This window comes from Cyprinus carpio, chromosome A24, assembly GCF_018340385.1.
Source record: "Cyprinus carpio isolate SPL01 chromosome A24, ASM1834038v1, whole genome shotgun sequence".
NCBI classification, from domain to species: domain Eukaryota; kingdom Metazoa; phylum Chordata; class Actinopteri; order Cypriniformes; family Cyprinidae; genus Cyprinus; species Cyprinus carpio.
The window spans coordinates 14,457,846-14,477,004 of NC_056595.1; the positions used below are offsets into that span (position 1 = coordinate 14,457,846).

The window sequence follows — 19,159 nt, forward strand, 5'->3', positions numbered from 1 at the left end:
TTAGCATAGCCATTAGCATAGTAATGTTCAACTCAGGATATTAAAACAGCTCTGCTTTGGCCTTAACCTTTCGATTATCTGTGAGTAATGTCATTCCAATAAGATAATAATCAAATTAAACCTCTGCAGACTATTTTTATCAGTATTTATCTACATGGGAATCATTTTGCCAGTATAGACATGAAGTGCAGCATATGTTCATTATTCATTCAATTTATTTCTCCATCAATTTGCTCTAAATTTAATAATTGATCTGGTATTTCTTGCCCAGAAGCGAACCCTATTTTCTTGCTATTTTTAATTAATTAAAGATTTGCAATATAGATACAAGGACATAATCAAATTTGCTCTCATGTTTATATATTCATATAGATGTAGGATTGCACATTTGGTGTAGTTAAATTCCTATTCTTTACTCGCATTTTTTGACAATTTGATGATGTTTTTAATATTATAATAAGTGAAATATCACCATTTAGTGTGTTTTTAATAAATGATGATTTTTAGCTTTTTTTTTTTGCATTTAGTTAGGTTTCTGTTGTGTCTGCCAGCTCAGAGATGCTGAAAAGAAAACACGCAGCCAATTTGTTATGGGCTGTTTGAATAAGACCTCCTCCAAGCCATATATGCAGTCCAAAGCAGCAATTCACTTATAAATGCGACCCACAGAAGAGAGGTGTTGGGTGAGCAGTAGCTCGATATCATTTTAAAGAGACATGCACCGAAATGGGACGCTGTGAACAGAGCTGTTTTTGACTAGGTTAAAAGTATGTTGATTTACACGACCATTGAGGAACTTTAACCAAAGTATGTTACAAACATTTCATGAGGACCCTAAAGAATCATACCAACTTGTGGAAAATGGGCATCCGATGTCCCCTTTAAACTTTTTAAAATTAAGCTATGAAAGCAACCACTGTTTTAGATGTTAACGCTATATTCAGTTTCCCCTCTCTCTCTCTCTGTCTGCAGCCTGAAAATGGAGACAAAGGGTAAAGGCTTAAAACAACAACAACAGAATCACAAGAAACTTCTGGCAGCCATGTTGTCTCAGGACTCGTTTGACTCCATGCCTGACTCGGCCCCCTCAGTCACTGAAGACGAGATGGAAGATGAGGATGATGCCATGGAGCTGCTGGGTAATGAGTGAACACACATGCACAGAAATATCACTCTAGCTTGTTTCTTACTTATTCCTCCTCATAAGCACATAATATACAGCAATCATATTCTCACCCACACACAATTACATGTTTGTGTCTTATATCACCACTGATTTTGAAGCATCATCTGCAATCTGTAAATTATGTCCTGAATGCCTTTGATTGCTAAAGAACATTCAACATCATCTAAAGAGTATCTTCTCATATCTGCACTCTTGCTAACAAAATTTCATACTTTTATGAGAGGGAGTTCACATGTAGTATATAATATATTAGTTATAAAATCTTGTAAGATGTACAGTATTGTGAATTATAGAATGGCAAACATAACAATAAAAGACAGGGTGTCATCCATAAAAACTTTGTATGATGAAAGTGAACTTGCACCAAGGCTTCCAGCTATGCAAACACATAAATTGTTGTTGATAAATTCAGATTATTCTACTGTAAGATATTCAACATATACTACACAGTATCAGTGTTGCTATTGTTAAGTCAAACTATTATAACTATTAAATAGTTACGCATACAGTAACTATTAAAAATTATTTTGATAAGCTGAAATAGAACAAAACAGAAATATTCAATGAAAAACTTAAAATTTAATTTTGATTAGATGAAATTTTTATTAAATTGAATTATTTTTAAGAATGAAATTAAAATTAAGATAGGTATATTATTTATTATATGTAGATTATATATTATATATAAAACATCAAATTGACAAATGCATATAAAAGTACCCAAATTTTTATTAAAATTCTAATGAAAACTGAAAATATAAAATAAATGTTAATTCAAAATATGAATACATATTGTAATATTATATAAATAACACTAAAGTAACACATTATATACTGTGAATCAGTGTTTATAAACCACTGTTTACAAATTGATAAGCAGACGGCAGCAAACAGCACAGTCATAAAATTATACTTAGAAAAGCAAGGACAAATGGCCATGGATTGTATTATTCTATTCTCAACAGACTGTTACGTTTAGAATCTCTATGAATCACTATGATTTATCCTTGCTGCTCCGGTGATTACATGAGCATGACATAAGTCTCTGTTTCTGAGCTGGTGCCAGACCACCCCTCAGGTACCAGAGATTTGTAGCTGTTTAGCTCTGAGGTGTTAGCAGGTTGGTCCCTGCATGGGTGTAAGACGTAACCCAGTGCCTCCCACACCAAACACAACCTGTGCTTGCATGTGGCAAATCCGTTGTTTTCAAACTTGAATGCATCTTTAATAGTATTGAATGTACCCTTGTAATGTACTTCAAATAATATATATATATTTTGATTGTATGTTTGTAATGTGTTGTTTTCAATATATATATATATATATAAATGTGCTTGCAGATAATATAATATTAATTAAATAAAAGGCTACTTGAGTGCACTTAGAGAGACTTTAATGAACACACTAAAGTAGAATTTTAAAAAGTGGATTTTGTAATAATGTCAAATTTAAAGTAATTCTTTAAAGTAAATTATTATGTTTTAATAATATTTTGGCATGGTTGTCAATACATTACTTACAAGTTTAAATAGAAAGGACAATATTTTGTTTTTGTAATTATTGCATTTTAGTTCTATAAATTATATTTTAGTGTCAGCATTGATAGCCTTGTGAGCGGCACACGACATGTAACGCAGTTGCGCTTTGAGTCATGGCTCACAGATCTTTGCCAATCCTGCCCCGCCCCCTTCTCTCCCACTTCACTTCCTGTCAACTTACTGTCCTATTGAAATAAAGGTAAATACCAAAAAATAAATCTAAAAAAATGAAGAAAAAAAAATGGTACTTCACTTATACAAATGTTTGTCAGTTTATTTGGCAGTACCAAAAACTATTTGAAATAATTATTAAATTAAATATAAAGTTGTACATAATTCTTACTTCAGTGGATCCAAAAAAAAGAATTAAATAAATAAATAAATTGCACATCACAACACATTAATCATAATATTTATGCAATAAGTATTCTTTTAAAAAAAAAAATAGTTCACCCAAATGTCAACACTCTGACATCAGTTGCGGGACACAAAAGGAGATATTTTGTGTAAAGTTCATGCTACTCTTTTCAATACAATGAATGTGAATGGCACCATAGCCCTAATGCAAGACTGTCAAGGCAAGGTTTTGAGTAAATAACAACTTAAAAATTGGTTTATTTGCCACAAAGCTATCGCAAGGCTTCAGGAAACTTGCACAATTCACATGAACTGCTTTTATGATGCTTTCAGAGCCTTTTTTCCTGGTCACTTTCCATTCTCATTGTATGCAACTTAGAAATGCATCTACTTTTGTGTTCCACATACTGCTTTGGATGAAAGTGTTTTTCATTTCTGTGCAAACTATCTCTTTAAATAACCTTTTCATGCATCAGCGTTTATTCCTGAAAGTGGTACTAAAGAAGCTTTTCATCAAGTGCTGGTCGTGTTCTTGTTTTGTATCTGAGCGTAAAGAGTTTGCCTTCTAACACTCCACACAGAGACCTGTCTGGGGCTGATTTCATTTTGTTCTTTTTTGTGGGACGCGGTGTGCCCTTGGTTGTGTGTGTCTGTTAGCCGTGACCTGGTGAGCTAAACTGCTGCACTGGGGCTTTCTCCTGCAGAGGATGCTGGGAGATAATGAGATTTTGTGTGCTCTGAGGCAGCAGCAGAGAAGGCATGCGGAGCTGGGATTTTGGGATGGGAATTCTTTAGTGATATTTAAACAAACTCTTTCTGTTCTTCATCATTCAATTTGTCTTTTGTCTAACTATTAGTGATTGTTCATTAAAACTCCCACTTTATTAAGCTGAGTTTGACCTCTTTGACAGAGAGAGTATGTTGTAGAGCTCCCTGAAACTTTCCAATTGCACTTGCCATCATTAAAGAAGCTCACTTGAGTGCCTGCTAGAAAGCCTCTTTACCCCCTTAGCTGACTCCCAATAACCCAGGAACTGCAAAAGAAGATGTCTATGGCTATCTTCACAATACTATATACTACTATACTACCAGTACTTTTTTTTTTTTTTACAGAAGAATATAGTCTATTATCTATACTGTGCATATTATGTATACTTACTACATTTGCCATAAATGTGCAAAAGACAAGGTTTTCAAAAATGTTAAAACCAAGGTCAAATATGATGATCCCCACCCCCACCCTCCTTAAATAGCTATATATTTGCACATAGAGAATATAAATACATAACTATAAAATATGTGTGACTAGAAACTCATTTATTTTGTGTAAGAAAATATTATGAATAAACCATTGTTATTTAAATTTTGCTTAATAGTGTTTATTTTATTTTATTTTTAACAAAAGCTTATTTGTTCATATATTGTCAGTGATCCAAATTAATATAACTTTACTTTAATTTACAATTTTAATGATTAAAAAATAATTAAAATTACAAACTAATTTATAATTTGTCTCACTTCCCATCACTATTTTCTGCTTAGCAGGAAACACTCCTCTCACTGTGGAACCCTAACTCTGTTGCTTTAAATAGATATTGTATACGGTTTGCAGAGATGTTTTGTAACATTTTGTGTGTAGACAAAAAGCCATATAAATCATATTTTACTCCAAATAATTATAGACTTATTGATTAGGTGAGAGAGATATATATGAGGATATGTGGTTCTGAGATGAACTGCTCTCAGTAGTTGCAGGCTGATGGAGTTCCTGGTGTCTAGTAGTGACCTGGGCTCATCACTCATATTGAACACCCTGTCAGAGGAACTCAGACAAACAGTGAACAGATGGGAGAGAGTCATCGAGACAGGAGTGAGACACTACATCTTTGGATCTCATTTCTTGTCAGTCCTGTGATCCCTCCTGACCTAAAGCAGACTACAGTGTGACTCCCAGTCTCATTACAGCATCATCACAGAGAGCTGTAAAGGTCACAACCACCATCATGTGGCTAATTAATCCCTTTTGATTGTGCTGGAAACAATATTACCTCAGAATACAAATGTGCTCTTATTAAAAGATAATCTGAACATAGGAAACATTGGCGCTTTTATTCTGGCCATTATGTTTAAGATATGTAAGAAACGTTTGTTATACACTAGCAGTCAAAAGTTTCGAGTAATTTAAATGTTTTAATGTTACTTTTTAAATTCTCGCATGCTGATCAAAGCTGTATTTATTGCAATGTAAAATATTTGTTTTATTTTTAAATATATTGTAAAATGCAGTTTATTCCTGTGATGGCAAAATTGAATTTTCATCCATCATTTTCAACAATTACTCTAGTCCTCAGTGTCACATGATCCATGAAACATTTCTTCTTATTATCAATGTTGAAAACAGTTGTGCTGCTTCATATTTTTGTTGCAACCGTGACACTTTATTTTCAGGATACCTTGATGAATAGAAAGTTAGAAGAGAATTTATATGAAATAGAACATTTTTCTAACATTATAAGTGTATTTACTGTCACTTTTGATCAATTTAATGCACCCTTACTGAATAAAAGTTGTTTTTTTTATTTGATTTGATTTTTTTATCCCCCAACAAAAATGTTAAGCTGCACAACTGTTCTGACAATTGTTCAGACTTCCTTTATAAAAAAACAACAAAAAAACAACAAACAAACAAACAAACAAACATAATTATTCCAAACTTTTAATATTTAACATTAGTACAGACAAATTGACAACGCTTAGACATATACCAGTCATGATTTCTATGTTTATAAGAAAAGTAAAATCTAGTTTATAAATGACTGGTAATGTGAGATTCAAAATGGAATATCATTTGATTGCTTGTATACCCCTTAGTTATGAATTTGGTATCAAATCTGTCCTTTTCATTGCCATTTCAAATGATCGGAAGTTCGCACGTGCTTATACTGACCTCTAGTGGTGGAGATCAGCGCAGCATTTCTCTAAATGTATTATTGTCGATTGTCCTGTTCTAAACCTCCTCATCGATCCTCCTCTCCTGCCTGCGATAAAAACTATTCACATATGTGCAGCATTACTGTGAGAATCATTTGAGCCCATCAGTCACCGATACCCTTCTCTCTCTGGAGAAAATCTCTCCCCACCTTTCCAAATACTCTATAGAGAAATTAACTTAATTCAAGCAAGTGTAATTATGCTAATGAATAAACCCTGTACCTGATGTCTTCAGCCCATTGTTTTTTTTCTCAATTTATCATGCATTCAGTGGAGGTTCTGCTCAGGCTGTTTACTGAACATACTGAATGGGCACTTCAGGGAATCAGCCGCTGTGCTGCTCTAATTGTCTTGCTCCTCCGGCAATTCTGTGAAACTGCAGTGAAATTAATTTTTAATATATCACAGATTCAGGGAAAACTGAGGAGAACTGCTTAATTCTGTTTTTCTCTATTTTTTCTTTTTTCTTTTATTTGAAATATTAACATTTTTATCAATAGGGTAATGGTACAACATGCTTTCATATCACTCAAATGTTTAATTTAACTGTTTATTATTATTATTATTATTATTATTATTATTATTATTATTATTATTACTAACCTCACAGGGATTGAAGTTTTGTTAAAAGTTACTGATACAATCATTCTAACCCTGTGAACTTTAGGTGTGCTCGACTTCACCTGAGGCTGGATTTAAATGGATAGTTTACTCAAGAATTAAAATTTGCTGTTAATTTACTCTGGTGATTCATAGAATGCAAGTCATTGGCTACCATCCCTTTGAGAAACAAAAAAAGCATATACAGGCTACACAAAAATAATACTAATGGCTCCTGACAATATATAGAGATAAATGTGTATAATGTATACATATATGTGTGTGTGTATGTGTGTGTATATATCTATTATGTGTATATATATATATATATATGTATATATATATATATATATATATATAATATAGTTATATATATATATATATATAATCCAGCCATTGGCTGGTTATCAGAGCTTGTGCAGCTGCTCTAGTTTCATTAACAATTAATATGTTAATGTTTTAATTGTTATGAGTTGTAAATGACTTCAGTATGTATTTTTCCATTTTGTCCTACAGGCCAAAATATATGAAAATTTAAATTGTTACCTGTCAGCTGTGTTATTCAGTATAGTACAAATTATATTATTCATGCAAATTGATCAGTACCTGTATATTTTTGTAAGTTTAATGGGTAGCATGTTTTTTGTTAGTTTTTTTATTAATTTTAAAATGATTAATAATTATAGTATAAAATGTTGTATACAATTATATTATATTAGTTTATGTTAGATTTTGTTATTATTATTATTATTATTATTATTATTAGACATATGTGACTTTGGACCACAAAACCAGTCATAAGCGTCTATTTTGCAAAACTGAGATTTATACATCATCTGAAAGCTGAATAAATAAGATTTCCATTGATGTAGGACAATATTTGGGAGAGATACAGCTATTTGAAAATCTGGAATCTGAGGGTGCAAAAAAATCAAAATATTGAGAAAATCGCCTTTAAAGTTATTCCAAATGAAGTTCTTATCAATGCATATTAGTAATCTAAAATCAAGTTTTAATATATTTACAGTAGGAAATTTACAAAATATCTTCATGGCGCATGATCTTTACTAATATTCTAATGATTTTTGGCATAAAATAAAAATCAATCATTTTGACCCATACAATGTTTTTTTGGCTATTGCTACAAATATACCCCAGCAACTTATAACTGGTTTTGTGATCCAGGGTCACATATTAGAGTTTGACTTTCTCAGTGTCAGCTTTTTACCACTAGATGGAAATCATAGTTATTTTTTCCTTCATTTGAACAGCTTGAACTTTTGGAAGTAAAATGAACCAGTGCATTTGCTGAAATAGGAGACATACATTGTTTACGGAGGGTTACACAAATCTGACATTAGTTATCCGGAAAATTATATATAATAGTCATAAAACTGTTGCCGACCCAAAGTCTCCTTTTATTCTGGGATTATTGACACTACATAGTAAGTTCTTTGTATAAACAAATCAATGAACAAAAGCAGTCTCAGTGGAAAATGACTCACAACTTTTGTATATGAGATAAATACATGTGGGGCCACTCATCATATATAGTCTGCACACAGTCCACCACTTTTTCAACTCTTCAAATGGGGTTTTTGAAGCAAAACCCTGTTTTTGGCAGCATGTTGTTGTCTTTTGGTTAGCTAATAAACCAACATGGTAGAAAACCCTTTTCCCAAGACAACAGTGCTTTCCCATACCAGAGCAACACTAAAGATTGCCTTTATGACTTTCATGGCTTCATGAACTTGATGAAGATACAGATGTAGCCACACATTTACAGTAAATGATGTCTGAAGAGAGAGCTCTGGTTGCTTTTTTGCTGTGCTAGTCAGTCTTGGTGAAGACAGATGCTGACAGATATGTGTAACTGAGACTAAAAGAAATAATGTAGATCTATTCTCAGGTTGTTTTACCGGTCTTAAGCTGTGGCCAGTCGGCGGGATGAATAAACTATTTCTGCCATGGTTTAGGGTTTCAGATTTTGTGGTAACGGCCTTTTATCTGGTATATTGTCTGTCTCTGAATATGAGTCAGGTCACGTCTGACACCTTTCAAACATGAGAAACAGATTTATGAAGGAGTGTTCATGTGGGATGATGGGACAGAGTTGATAAATGGTGCCCTAGTTTCACACAGATCTTGCGTTGTAATTGTCTGGAGGGTGATGCACATATGGAGGGGGTCTGTGGGGGGTGGAGCTCTCTCGTGCTGGATGCCCACCCGTATGGCACATTTGAGACACCCACTCCATCTCGTTCAAAGAGACCCAGATGATATAGGGGCTGTGAATCTCTTAGTGTGGTTTGGTTGGTTTGGCTGACAAGAAAAATATGTGAAATTATGGGATATTTTATTTATTTATTTTTTTTGAGAAACTCCAAGTGCTGAGAGAAATATTGTATACTGGTTCATTGGTTTTTGACTGATATGTATATAAGCAGAGTTATTTGTAGCTTGTAATTTCTATGTCTTTACTGGGACACATTAATTACTAAAATGAATTGCAATATATATATATATATATATATATATATATATATATATATATATATATATATATATATATATATATATATTTATATATATATATTTTGAATAAAATGTAAGAGGCCCTTGATCATACAAAATCATTAAGACTGATTGATTGATTGATTGATTGATTGATTGATTGATTGATTGATTTGAACAAACGTGACAGTGAAGACATTTATAATGCTACAAAAGATTTTTATTTTATTTATTTTAAATAAATGCTGTTTGTTCATCAAACAAAAAGCAGCACAATGGCTTTCAACATTTATACTATAAGACATGTTTATTAAGCACCAAATCATGGATCATGTGAGATGGAAGACTGGAGTAATGATGCTGTAAATTCAGCTTTGCATCACTGCAATAAATTGCATCTTAAAATATATTAAAATAGAAAACAATTATTTTAAATTGTTGTAATATTTCACAATTTTGCTGTTTTACTGTATTTTTTTGACTTCTTTAAAAAAAAACATTTTAAAAATCTTTCCAACACCAAACTTTTGAACGGTGGTGTATTGTAGTGTAATGTATTATTAATATAGTACATATATGTGTAATATTCCATATATCTGTCCATCCTGTACTATATAAAGATATTCCATCACTGGAAACAAATTTAATTAATTAATAATTGTATTTATTTATTTATTTTTTACCCAGGTTCAGGGAAAACTGAGGAAAGCTTCTTAACTCGCCACCTCACTATAAAGACTAGCTTTCTTCAGGCGATATCTTCTCTAAAGAAAGCTTCCTATCTTGACTTTGTGCCCGGTTTGGCCAAAGTGTTTCTCTACCCTCGAGCAGGGTATGTCCCTAAAGTCCCTCCTCTACACCACGGCCTGTTGTACTCCAGGCCTTCTGTCCTCCTCCCTCCCAGGAGTCCGACCAGCAGAAGCTAAGAGAGGTCTTCCTGCTACTACGCAGACCCTCCGCCGGTGGATTGTAGATGTCATTTCCATAGCCTCGAGTCCTCTGATCTCCCCTCTCCGTTGGGAGTCAAGACTCACTCCTTCTGAAGTTGGTCTTTGGAGCGCGATGTTCCCGCCTATTTTGTCAGGTGCCTACCTGCTTTCTGACCCACTCCTGGCTCCGTCCTCTCACTTTAGCTGAGCTCTTCCACACTAGGCAGCTATTTGTAAGTCTTTCAGCGTGGGCATTCTCGTTCCCGTAGTGTTTCGACGCAGCTCGAGTTCCTGAAGGAGAACGTCTCTAGGTTAGCATGTAACCATGGTTCCCCAAAAAGAACAAGATGCTGCATCTCAGGGCCATACTTCCGGCATCCCTTTCAGCACTTGCTTTCATTCCTAGAAGCTGATGCCGGTTCCACCGCAAGTGCTTTTAAGCTTCCTGGTTGTAACGTCACCCTGCCCGTGATGTCCGGCCCATCCATTGGACTGATTACACATGCGATTCAGAGCGTGGTCACGCTGAAGGCATTCCCGTAGCATTTCAACGCAGCGTCTCATTCCCTTCAGGGAACCATGGTTACATGCATAACCTGGAGATGTTTTTGCATGAACCCTGTGAGGACAGCCAAGGAAAGTATGTAATTTTTGGCCAATTAAACTATAAATAGTTTTATTATAGTAAAGTGTTTTATAGTCCCTACACATTAGCATAGAAGAATAGAAGGTATGTGTTACTCTGGACTGGTGATGACCCGAACAGGCTACAATAGTCCAAAAATAATCACTTATTATAAATGTACTGTAGTGATTTGGGATAAGACAAAAAGGCAGTTTGGTAGATGAATTTTTGATGTACTCGCTCATTATATATATTTTGCAAATATTGAACACTTTGCCTCTTATTGATTATGCTGTGATTAATCCTGTTATACTTGATCCTATTTTATGGCAAATCTGCGGGTTATCATTTTGATCTGTTTCACTTTAACCCCCCAGATGACGCTAACTCTTGGTATTTTATAGATGTGGTATAGTTTACTGTGGCAGTGGATTAAGCGATCAGGGTGCTGCTTTTGTTTGTGATGTAATGGCTGTCTTGGCAGCCGTCGCCAACCTCTGCTCTTCCCTGACGCCAAGAACTCTCTCCAGGATGCGGAGACACAACAGTTGCCCTGACAACAGTGTAAACAAATAACAGAGATGCACCACTGTAACCAGTATGCATAGTGTTTGTCAGTGATGCAAGTGATGATGGAACATGCTGGTGTAAGTTACAGTGATCTTCAATCTTTCACATGAAGGAGGCTTGGCTGTGGCAACTATATGGTATCTTTGATACACTGATAAGAGGGTAAAAAGTCCCTCATGAAAAATTATTGCTCTTATATGGCTTTTACAACACACTTGCAGATGCATTATCTAATTTCAAGAAGTGTGCAGTTGTGCCAAGATGCTGCAAGCCGCAGCTCAATGATTGAATGTACAGGCCGCAAGTGAGCCATTTATTAAAACTGAATGACAGCTGAAAAGACCCAGTGAGATTATGATGTAACCCACAGAACCCTAGAGGATTTACAGTAGAGCGGTAACCTCAAAATATGATGTACTGTATGGTAATAATGAACCCATAGACCTAACAACAAACATCTCCAAAAATCTGACATGTAACAAACAGTGAGTCATGTTTGAGTCCAGGCATTGTGGATATGAATGGTCTGTTTTGTAATCTTGCGATAATGTTATTCTACACAAATGCCCCTGTAACTTTTGGTTTGTGTGTGTCTGTGTTCCTCAGATTTGTTTCTTGGTCTTCATGATGTGATAACAGAGACATCACCTCTGCTATCAACAGTCAAGCATCTTTGCAGTCGAGAATGGTGTGTGTTTGCCGGAGATGCAGAATAAATGTAGGGTTTGTTGAATGACTTATTGGCTTCAAACTAGGGTCCAGGAAAGAAATTACAGAAAAAAGTATAAATAAATAAATAAATAAATAAATAAATAAATAAATAAAATATTGGGGTCTGAAACATTTGTTCATGTTTTGAAAGAAGTCTCACAAAGACTTCATTTATTTGATAAAGTAATACAGTAAAACTACAGTGCTAAATAAAAATGCTTAATATTTTAAAATAGTATTGCAATTCAAAATAACTGTTTTCTATGTTAATGTGATTTAAAAAGTGATTTATTCCTGTGATGACAAAGCTGAATTTTCAGCAGCCATTACTCCAGTCTTCAGTGTCACAGGATCCTTCAGAAATCATTCTAATATACTGATTTGGTGCTCAAGAAACGTGTGTGATTATTATTATTATCATGTTGAAAACAGTTGAGTTGCTTAATTAAAAAAAAAAAAAATACATTTGTTCATTTATATATATATATATTAGGGCTGTCAAATGATTAATCACGATTAATCACATCCAAAATAAAAGTTTTGTTTACATAATATATGTATGTGTACAGGGTATATTTATTATGTATATATAAATACACACCACATAAATTATATATTTAGAAAATATTTACATGTTATACATTTATATATTTATATTCTTATAATTTTATATTATATATAAATATATTTAATATATATAACATAACATATTCTTCTTAAATATATACATGCATGTGTGTGTATTTATTATATACATAATAAATATACACAGTATACACACATATATTATGTAAACAAAACTTTTATTTTGGATGTGATTAATCGTGATTAATCATTTGACAGCCCTAATATATATATATATAAATATATAATCATTTGACAGCCCTAATATATATATATATAAATATATGTAGAAAACAGAACAGGACATTCACAGTAGTCCCTGCATGATTTAATTTAAATATTGCTTTTTATAATCCATATTTTCAGATAATAATTTTGGAAGTTTTTCAATATATACTGTATATATATATATATATATATATATATATCTATATATATATATATATATTATATATATATATATTTAAATTAATTATATCTATATATCTATATATATATATATATATATATGTATGTATATATATATATATATATATAATTTAATTTAAATATTGCTTTTATAATCCATATTTTCCAGATAATATTTTTTTATTATTATTATTTTTTTTGTGTGTGTGTGACAATGTTGTTGTTTAAACAACATTGTCTTCATAATATAACTTTTATCCTCACGCAGTAAAAATCATTTTAAAATATGTAGCTGCATTTATATTTTAGGAAACGGTTTGTTCGCAAGGTGACCATTGCATTTGGGGGTCCTTAGCAACTAAAAGTTTGTAAACCTCTGCTTTATTGAACTTTATCTGTTTGGAGAGACTCATCTCTCTTCTTTTCAATGTAGCACAAAAGAACCATCTGTATCTTTGTATGGATCAATTATAACTGACCAGCAGGTGGCAATATTGTACATATCTGCTTTGTATTTGAACAGTTTTAACAATTGCCATTTGTGTGTAAACTGATTAAATCATTTATACTTAACTGTGTTAAAAATGTATACTTCTGAAGTGTCAGTGCCTCAGAGTCTTCCAGTCCTCATCAACATCGGCGTCGTGTGTAACTCCACATAATCCTGTCTTTCATTAACTCTACATATAAATTTTGAAAGATCATTCATCATCGCCCGCCATGACAGATGTGAAATTTTTGCAGCGCGGTAGGCAGAAGTATTTTAGAGAACGAAAGGGGCGACCCGGGACCGTAATTATAAACATAGTTAAAATACTGTTTTCATTACAAAGCATAACAAAAATGATTTTCCCACTCACTTCAAAGTGCTGTATGTATGTGAGGACTAAACCACAGTGTTGGAACGTGACATTTTAGTCTTAATGAAACACAAATGCGGAAAGTGTGCAAAGTCTGAGACGTCTAGAGCTTCTCGACAGCGAATTCTGTCAATTACCCGGCTCAGATAATTACGAGCTAGAGATGGAACATAAACACATGAAGAACTTTGAAGTAAATCTGGAAACGTCATGTCTGCATGCGTCGTCTGCATTTATTATAGTTTACTGTGGTATGGCTATGTGATTATCGTCAACATCTGAAATGAAGAAAAAAAAATATATATTTATATGTAACTCTTGGTGGGATTCATGTAACAGTCTGAAGAACTTTATTCAGTTATGTGTTACAAATAATGACTAACAACCTCAACATGAACCACAGTCATTTGTGTAGACTGTCTTTGGTGCATTATACTACATGGAAACTTTGTCTAGAACAGGCACACACACACACACACACACTCCTGCCCATTGCTTCGGTTGGTGTGAACAATTACAGACAGAAATTCCTTGTCATCACTCCTGTCTTTGTTTGGATAACACTTTCCACATCTCTCCAGGGGCTCAGCATCCCCGACAGTTGATTTATTCCACATTGAGGTATGCAGTGACACTACAGTAATGCATGACTGCTGCAAACGCACACTCTTGTTTTGTCTGGATGTGTGCAGCCACTGGTACTGTTTTTGCTTTTCAATGTTATCAAAATGTTTTATCTGGTACTGTTTTTTGCTTTTCAAATCAATTAGTGGCTTAAATTGTCATGTCTTAGCTTGTAATTGCTTGTAACAAGATTATTTTCAAAGTCACGCCACTCTCTTTGTCTTATGTTGTCAGCAAGCTCTAAATTCTCAGATAAGACTCAAACAAATCACAATGAAATTTGTGTCTTCATGTCATGTCTTATTTTGTAGCATTGCTGGATCGGCAGTCCTGGCAGATTTATTAAGGAAAGGCAGTGTACCATTTAAAGAGCCTGCATACACCTTTGTTTCCCTCTGTGTCAGTTCTTTCCAAATGGCATAGAAGAAAAGCCCACTCTGCAGTCTCTCGCTTTACTATGGCAGGAGTTCAGATCCCTGTCAGGCCGATGAAGAACTTTTTCAAGTCTTAAAGTCCACTTCTGGCTCGGGCATTGGTGCATTTGTGAAACAAGCAGCTTTAAGTCCACATAAAAGAAGAAATTAGTCAAAGCTCTGTGGGAAAACATTTAAAGAAAGACCTCCAATTGAAGCCCAATTAATCAGGGTGGGTTTTTATGGGCACAGTTTCTCACACACTGACCCCCTTATGGAAAATGCTCAGGAACATGCACTGATAATATCTGCCAATGATTTTTTCATAGTCTTTTCTATCCATTGATACAGTTTTGAAGTGGAAAGAGCAACTATTATACACCCAAAAATGAAACTTAGGCCTAAATTTAAGATTTATGTATTTGAATTGCTAATAAACTCCAAATTCATTTAGATTACACAGGGTAAAGTTAATGAGTTAATGTGATGCATATTTGTTAGTCATAAATACATTTACAAAGATTGGTATGCACTCTAAATGTGTTTTTGTTTTTTTGAGTCAAAGCAGGAGATAAATGCAACATTAATTTTATTTCCTGCTGTATCTCATAAGAAATAAATAAATAAAAATAAAGGGCAGACCAATCTTTGTAAATTTTTAACATAAGTCTTGGAACCTAACTACCTGGGATAGTGCAGTGAATACATTGATTGAGTCATAAATAAATGAAATGCGTAAGATTTCTGTACAGTACAGTACACAATGACCAGTTTTATATATTTATTATCAACAAATGCAGTTTGTTTTAATCTCTTACATTTTATTTAGACATTATAAACATGTTCATACCTTTTAACTGTATCAATTTAATTGTCTTCACAGTGAACAGATTTATGCTGATTCTAAGCAATTTGAAAAAAAAAATGATTTAAATAAAATAAAATATGCAAAGCATTAAGAAATTATGATCTGTTTCATGTATGTACTGTATGACTGACAAATATTCATCACATCACATTTTCCTTCACTAAATGAATGAAAATTTTATATCCAAACCAAACACATAAATCTTTATTTAGGCCTAAATATATTCTACAAATTACAGAAGACTGGAGGAATGGCTGCTGAAAATTCAGCTTTGCTATCACAGGAATAAGTTACATTTGATAATATATTAAAATAAAATATAAATATTTTAAATTGTTATTATATTTTAATATAATATTATATTTTGATCAAATAAATGCAGCCTTGGTAAACATAAAAGACCTTTAAAAAGCCCTTTAAAAATCATACCAACCACAAATATTACAGTAAAATTTTATATTTGATTCAATTTCATATGCAATTCAAATACATATATTATAAACACAGTTCTGCGCACTTTTTTGTGTCTATCTCTATACTTCTCTCAAATGCAAAATTTCAGCCAACTCATATTAGCAATAACAAAATCGCTGCCATATTGCCACAGGTGCCCCCCTCAGTGTTGACCCACACACCCTGGTGCCCAGTCCGAAAAGAGAGACTTTCCCACGACGGACAGCTGCGATCTCCTGTACAATGCTGCGTGTGTGTGTATGAAGTGGCCTCTGGCTCTCTCTCTCAGCTGGATCAGACCTGCGATGATGAATGAGGCATGTAATATAACCACACTCGCTGGTATTTCACGAACAAGGCAGTGTCAGCATTCCCGTGCCAAGCAGACCTCCCTTTTAAACAAACACATGCTTTCCGTGCTTGCACAAAGACTCATGGGAGAAATCTTGTGTTGACCCCATGGAGCGTTCGCACACAAAAAGGTGCGTTTGGGGGGGCTTTTAATTGTGACTGATAAGTTGTTTCCCACTGGGCCCCTTCCCACATCAGCAGCTCGAACAAAAAGACGAGGCAATTGAGAGATGTAAAGTGAGTCGAGTAAGAGTTTCATGGATGAATAGGCCAAGTCTAATCCCTGCCATTAGCTACACTTACTTGTCTAACAAGGTGTTTTTTTTCTGTGTGTCCTTCCACACGCTGTCAGTTGGCAGTGCGTCTCAGCATAAGTGGTATAGTTGGTATATAACACCTACAGCCCAAGGCACAGGTGGGAGGTGCTAACCTCACGGAATGCAGCTCACTTTACCCCACTGCTCCTCGTTCTTGCTGTATCATAATGTTTGTCACATGAACGAAACCCCCTGTGAGAAACATGCTTTGTCAAAGTGGCATTATAAAACAGTTCTGGCTCTGAAATTGGATTTGATGAGCCGTGCCAAAGATATTATACGCACACCTGATCATACATCTATTGAATTATATTGCTACAAACCATTAAATTGGTTGCAGTATTACAATTCTGCTTGCTGTTAGGCTGCTTAGATGGTTTTGTTATTCCATTTTAAATATAATTTTATAAATATAATTTAAGAAAATAGAAAATATAAATATAAAAACATATTGTGGAAATTTACATTTAAAGGAACTGTTCTCTATTTTAATATATTTAGAATTTTTCTTTATTTATTCCTGTGATGGCAAAGTTGAAATTTCAACACCCATTACTCCATGTTATCTTTTTTTGTATATTTAGATTTAATTTTTTTTTTATTCCTGTGTTTACTTTTACATTTTTCTCACAGCACTCTCTTGATTCTTCACAAAATACAGTAATTTTTTTACTTAAATCTTTCATGTTTATTTATTACTTATTTTGTAGGTATCTACCTTGCATCAGGGTCCTGTTGGGCTTGATTTAGTGACTATGACCAACTGACTACATGTTATCCTTTACATAAACCGGTTTATGCTTGTATACACACATTAATATATGAATAATGTTAAAGCTTTAAGTAGAAGCGTCAAAGCACAACAGGTCTCTGAAAAACCCCAGTCAGCTGTTTCTTCATAATTGTGCTGGGAAACCCTGGGAAACGTCCTAGCTTTCACCCAGCGACCCTGTTGCGTGTTGTAGAGGAACAGCTGTAGTGTTAAGAGATGTACAGCTCTCTGATCCAGTCCTCTGCACCTGTTAACTGGGCGCAGGCGACCACGCTGTGAGCATATGCTGTGAGAGAGTCACCAGTGACCTCCCGGAGTATAGAGTGGCCCATCTCAGTGCTGTTAGCTTTGTTTATCTCTATTCATGTATTTTCTCTCCTCTTCTTTCTGTCTGTCAGTCTGTTGTAATGCTAGTAATCAGAGAGTACTGCTGGGAACCCTAAAGTGCATAATATAAACTCCTTAAATCACCAAGATTCTATCAGATTTATTGAAGAGAATTATTTGTGCTTGTCATCCTGTGTGAAACTTTAATAAAATCCAGCAGATGTCCTTAATTTAATTTAATTTAATTTAATTTAATTTAATTTAATTTAATTTAATTTAATTTAATTTAATTTAATTTAATTTAATTTAATTTAAGAATAGAATAGAATAGAATAGAATAGAATAGAATAGAATAGAATGGAATGGAATGATAAACATGGTTAACCGTGTTCTGTTTGCAGTCAGTGTAAGCTCTTAGTATTTAAAAAATACATGCTTCATATTCAAATATAAAGTTGATGCTTTAAGACTTATGTCACAAAAAAGAAAGAGAAAAATGTCAGAGAACTCAATGTATAAAACATGAATAAATTCTGTGAATTTTCTAATTCAGTTTAAATTTTCTCATTGATTTGATGATTTGTATAATAATAATACTAATAATAATATTTTTTTTTTTTTTTTTTTTTTTGTTATTATTGTACAAATCATATTTATAATGATGACAACAACAATAACAACAATAATAATAATAATTATTATTATTATTGTTGTTGTTATTGTTGTTGTCATCATTATAAATAATAAATTAATCATGAAATGGTTAAATATTTTTATATTTTATTGTAATTTTAATAACAATGATATAAACTATAATCATGATGATAATAATAACAACAACAATAATAATAGTAATAGTAATAATTGTTGTTATTGTTATTATAAAGACAAATTAAACCATTAAATAAATTTATTTCAGTGTTATTATTTTAATGATTATTAAAATAACATTGCAAAATAAAAATAATAAATTATATAAATAATATATTTGTTTTTTTAATAATATAAAAATATGATTAATATTATTTTTATTTAAAAAAATGTATTATTATTATTATTATTATTATTATTATTATTATTATTTTTTTTACTCATACCTCATAAGGATCTTTGTGACTCCA

The 19,159-nt window shown here is 33.1% G+C and overlaps 1 protein-coding gene across 1 annotated transcript in view; it reads left to right on the forward strand.

Annotated features, from left to right (window-relative positions):
- LOC109048989 (uncharacterized protein C8orf34 homolog) overlaps positions 1 to 19,159 on the forward strand; it is a 77,819-nt gene that overhangs the window by 24,672 nt on the left and 33,988 nt on the right. Inside the window, exon 7 of the mRNA XM_042714278.1 lies at positions 973 to 1,139. Within this exon, the coding sequence (XP_042570212.1) occupies positions 973 to 1,139 (167 nt within the window). The remainder of the gene's footprint in view (positions 1 to 972; positions 1,140 to 19,159) is intronic.